This window comes from Triticum dicoccoides, chromosome 5A (genome assembly GCF_002162155.2).
Source record: "Triticum dicoccoides isolate Atlit2015 ecotype Zavitan chromosome 5A, WEW_v2.0, whole genome shotgun sequence".
NCBI classification, from domain to species: Eukaryota; Viridiplantae; Streptophyta; class Magnoliopsida; order Poales; family Poaceae; genus Triticum; species Triticum dicoccoides.
In genome coordinates, this window is record NC_041388.1 from 402,041,387 (window position 1) to 402,046,670 (window position 5,284).

The window sequence follows — 5,284 nt, forward strand, 5'->3', positions numbered from 1 at the left end:
GGCCCTTTGAAGAACTATTTACAGTTTCTTTAGATATTATTTTCAACTTTTATGTTTCTTATTGGGAGAAAAAATCATTTACTTATAAGACCAACTGTTTTTTCTGCGGGGTAAAATATTGGACCAGCAAAAACGCTAGAAGGACACTTTATGGTCTAAATTCTTGCTGATAAATTATTTATCCTCTCCCTGGACATTAGCACAGCTACAGGATGGACTCATGGTGATTTAGAATACAATCCTAGGTATGATCCTGCTCATAATTCGAAATGTTCGGCTCATGAAACTACGGCCCTTTGAAGAACTATTTACAGTTTCTTTAGATATTATTTTCAACTTTTATGTTTCTTATTGGGAGAAAAAATCATTTACTTATAAGACCAATTGTTTTTTCTGCGGGGTAAAATATTGGACCAGCAAAAACGCTAGAAGGAGGGCTTGAACCTCCGACCTTGTGGTTAACAGCCACACGCTCTGGCCAACTGAGCTATTCCAGCTTTAGTTGCCTTTTTTATGTTTAAAAACTTTTGATAGCCGAGACATTTTTGTTTTGCATGATTTCGAAAGTTTACCGTTCAACATTTTAAGGACATAGAGACATGCAAGGCCGTGGCTCTTTCAAGGGTTCGTGGCCCTTCTGAAACTTATGGGTATGCATTTGATGCTTTTGATATGTATAAGATTTAGGTTTCTGGCAACCTCTCTAATGCCGGTGTTTCTAGCATTCTTACTGATGACCTGCCTCATTCTGATTTGGATCCCTCCCTCTAGTTCATCAAATGTCGGCCGCTTGTCTAATGGGTAGAGGAGAGGAGAAGGATGAAGAGGAAAAAGTGGGTTCGTGGTGGCCGGTGAGGGTCCAAGGCTGAATTGGCCCCAAAAATCTGCCCTAGTCCGGCGTTTCCGGCGGCAGCGGGGCTGAGATTGCGGTGCCAATCATTGCCACGTTCAGTTGAACCGATGGAACCCTCCTGGGGGTCGTGTTGACACATCTCCGCGCCGCGTACAGCGGGCCGAGCCGCTGCTGCTGCCTGCCTGCCTGTGCAAAGTCTTATCCGCGTCTAGTATCTTCACAGAGATTCGGCTGCCGCGCGCACGGCGAACGCCCTGCCTGCCTTGGTCACTGGAGGTTCGTTGGGCAGTTGATGCGAGCACGTCGCCCTGCTCCTGAGACGGAACCAACGATCGGACGAGCACCCTTTACACATATACGTATCACAGAAAAGCAAGGGGAAAATACACATGGAATCGATACAAGCAAGGAACAAAAAACCCACGTCCAGGGAGGAACGCCAGACGCAACGAATCAACCCCAGCAGCCTCACCCTCACGGCAAATGGCGATTCCACGACACCCAAACCCAGCGTTACGGTCACACGCACAGCAGCAGCAAACACCAGGGAGACGCCAACTGGGCGCAGATCGTGCGTGGACACTGCGTCGCACGGCAGCAGACTCCTAGCTGTGGGACGCACTCACCCGGAACGGGTCTCAACTTGTGGGCCACCAACCACCGAGAAATATTCTGTTTATTTGGACGGAGAACCTCTGAAGAAACTGCCGCCCCGCCGAGGCAAAACGACGCAGGGGTCGCGAGCCGGCAGCCCACAGCTCTTGTCCAGTCGTCGCCGGCTCCTCGACCCTCATCGCAGTTGCCGCCCCCGCGGTTGGCGCGTTCCCCCCGATGGTCGCCCCGCTCTCCCGAGTCCTCGCCGCCCTCCTCGTCATCGGCCTCCATGTCCACGCCGCCCACGCTCTCTCAGGTGGAGTAATCCGGCCATCATCCCAGGTTCTTGCTCCAGCCTCATCGGCATCCGTTCATGGACCTCACCGGCATTCCTTCGTTCGTTCGCCGCAGGGTACCAGATAAACTGCGGCGCGCGCGGCGAGCGCGTGGCCGGCAACGTGACATGGGTCCCGGACGGGCCGTTCGTGCGCGCCGGCAACGCCGCCGCCGTCCCGTCCCCGCCGCCCGGGATGCCGCCGATGCTCGCCTCGCTCCGCTACTTCCCGGACGCGTCCGCCAGGAAGCACTGCTACGTGCTCCCCGCGCAGAGGAAGGCCACGTACCTGGTCCGCACCACGTACTACTACGGCGGGTTCGACGGCGGCGAGGTGCCGCCCGTGTTCGACCAGATCATCGAGGGCACGCGGTGGAGCGAGGTCGACACGGCGGCCGACTACGCCCGCGGCCGCGCCACCTACTTCGAGGCCGTCGTGCGCGCCACTGGCCGGCAGGTCAGCGTCTGCCTGGCCAGGAACGCGGCCACCGCGCCCACGTCCAGCCCCTTCATCTCCGCGCTCGAGGTGGTGCCGCTGGACGACTCGGTGTACAACGCCACTGACTTCTCCTCCTACGCCCTCAGCACCATCGCGCGCCACAGCTTCGGCCACCACGGCGACGCCCTCAGGTAACAGTCGGTCACCATGGCTGCCATGCCTCTGTTCTCCGCTGCAATCCGCATCACAGGTGTTCGATCATCCACGAATTCTTGATCACGCGAAATGCGCCATTCTGCAGCCAGCCAGGGGATGAGTTCAACCGGTACTGGGAGCCGTACAGCGACGGCGCCCCGGTGGTGGAGAGCCAGGGGAGCGTGGCGCCGGCGGCGTTCTGGAACAAGCCACCGGAGGACGTGTTCCGGCGAGGGGTGACGGCCAGCCGCGGGGACACCCTCGAGCTGCAGTGGCCGCCGGCGCCGCTGCCCAAGGCCAGCTACTACCTGGCGCTCTACTTCCAGGACAACCGGACGCCAAGCCCCCTGAGCTGGAGAGTCTTCGACGTCGCGGTCAACGGGCAGGCCTTCTTCGCCGGCCTGAATGTCTCGACGGCGGGATCAATGCTGTACGGCGCCGCATGGCCGCTGTCCGGGCAGACCAAGATCACGCTGACGCCCGCCCCGGGGTCGCCGGTCGGGCCGGTGATCAACGCGGCGGAGGTCATGATGGTTGTTCCGCTCGGAGGGAGGACTCATCCTAGAGATGGTACTAACAAAGATCCGATCAATGCAGCACTGCAGCAGCTTCCATGCCTGCGCCATGGCTGATCCAGCCTCTTTCCTCACGAGAACTCTGTAAATCATTCATGCATTTTACTCCATCATTTTGCTGCAGTGATCGGCATGGAGGGGCTCGCGAGAGGCTTCGCCAACCCGCCGTCGGACTGGAGCGGCGATCCTTGCTTGCCCGTGGGGAACTCGTGGACCGGCGTTTCCTGCAGCCAGGGTGCACTTGCTCGAGTAACTGCTCTGTAAGTTGCAAACAAGATCAGTATGTACTATGTTCTTTCCAATTTCAATGTCTCAACAATGGACGATGAGCTTTGTGCATTTTCTGCTGCAGCAACCTCACCAATTTCAGTGTTGGAGGGTCGATATCTGACCACATTGCTAATCTGACTGCAATCTCCAGCGTGTAAGTTTCTTGACACAAACTGATGTCAGATGTGCATAACTAAATGAAAGGTTGGGTTTCTGATTGGAGAAAGGCTTTGTTGCTGCAGCTGGCTTGCGGGGAACAATCTGACAGGACAAATTCCAATCATGAGCTCCCTGCATCATTTGGCATCCTTGTAAGTGTAAAAATAGATGATCATATGTGTGCAAAATGATCGTCTGAAGGTTCATAATTACAAATTTACTATTACTCGACAAAATGAAGATGCTGGCTGTTCCATTTCACTACTTAATCCGGGTTGCATTTCTGACCTGAAGGCACCTGGAGGACAACCATTTGACAGGGCCGATTCCTCCGTTGCTGGGAGACCTTCCAAGACTTCAGGAACTGTAAGTGGCTTCAGCATGCACTCCATGCTTTGTCAAGCGGCTGCTGCATTATCCAGTCATGATGTTGCTCAATTGACATACATGTTGCAATTTCTGACGAACTTGAATTCTTGTTCAACAGGTTTGTGCAGAACAACAATTTACAGGGCAACATTCCGATCGGCCTCAACAGAACGAGCATTACATTCAAGTGAGTGATCACCGACACTGTACTACAGTATTATATTTTAGTGGAGCATTCTATTTTTGGAGAGCTTGTGATACCATATAGTCTTGCAGCGAATGACGAATTCATACTTTGACAGGTACACACCTGGGAATAACCTTAACCAACAATAATGTCGCAAGGAACAGAACATCAGATGTTCATGGGATAGTGAGAAGCCATTGACAGACAACAGTGTGAGAATGAGTACTGCACATGCATATCTAATTGGCAGAAGACAATGTTGGCTTATTTCTCTTTCGGTATTGCCAATGTTTTTGTTCTTTCTTGATTTTTTTGGGAGACAAAGGTGTTACTATTGTATATGCCAACTGTGCACTATGAACTTCGTCGCAGTTGATTCCATTTATTTATGTGTATATGTAAATATGTAAATTTGTAAATTTGTTAGAGAGGCAATCACATAATATGCTTTTTTTTGTCAATGTGGATGCCAGAGGCAACCTCTCTATTCGAAGAAAGTTTAAGGCCTCATTTTTTCACGATTACAAGGAAGACGGACCCAAGTACACATAACAAAGTTCTCTGCTCTGATGCAGCTGGCGTCGAAACGATCTGACGCCGTGTGCACATCTTCTTACGGCACTCTTCCTCAATGCAGTTCTGTATGGTTCATTCGGTAGAATTTTCTTCCACACCATAGTCCGAAACAGAATGGCCTCCTTTGTATGTACTTCCGACAGGGTGCTTGATTTTCTCAGCACATACATAGCAATTTTCTATGTCATTCTTATATCCTGGGATGTACTTACACTCAACTTCTTGTTTACGGCCACCTATGAAAAAAATAACCGCGTTAGGGTTCCAAGAAGTAAATACAACCAGTCATGCCAAACATTCCATCAATGGTACTCTACAAGGAAATGGTATTCTTTCATGACAGTTAGGTACAGAAAAAGGGTCTACTTCAGTCCAAAACTAGTTTAACATATTACACAAGGGTCAGAAACATAATAATTAGTACAAGAACAATGCATATTCCAGAGTTTCTGGAAAGAAAATAAAAACAATATGATGGCATCAAAGCCCGCGGATAAAAAGAAACGGAGCTTACCAGCACAGTTATCATCAACAATGTCGCATGCACTGACGCGATAATATCCATTGGAGGCATTGTCGTTATTATCCATTTCTGCCATCAACTCAGAAAAGAAGATTTGCTCTGACCCTGTGGCAACGTTCCTCGCCTTGAAGTTCATGTGCAAATAGGCGAAGTAGCCCTCGATGAAATCAAAAACATCGTTCAAGCGCACATGTGTAAACTCATAGCGAT

General features: G+C 51.2%; 1 protein-coding gene and 1 non-coding gene across 2 annotated transcripts; one reads left to right on the plus strand and one right to left on the minus strand.

Annotated features, from left to right (window-relative positions):
- Positions 1 to 423: 423 nt before the first annotated feature.
- On the minus strand, positions 424 to 497 carry TRNAN-GUU. The gene has a single exon. It is a non-coding gene; the product is annotated as a tRNA-Asn (tRNA).
- Positions 498 to 1,563: 1,066 nt separating this feature from the next.
- LOC119301828 (probable LRR receptor-like serine/threonine-protein kinase At1g67720) lies at positions 1,564 to 4,417 on the plus strand. The gene is made up of 9 exons (XM_037578804.1): positions 1,564 to 1,763; positions 1,859 to 2,411; positions 2,522 to 2,985; positions 3,115 to 3,250; positions 3,343 to 3,414; positions 3,503 to 3,571; positions 3,714 to 3,785; positions 3,907 to 3,975; positions 4,091 to 4,417. The coding sequence occupies exons 1-9, from the start codon at positions 1,685 to 1,687 to the stop codon at positions 4,122 to 4,124; spliced, it is 1,548 nt and encodes a 515-aa protein (XP_037434701.1). The 5' UTR covers positions 1,564 to 1,684; the 3' UTR covers positions 4,125 to 4,417.
- Positions 4,418 to 5,284: the final 867 nt, after the last annotated feature.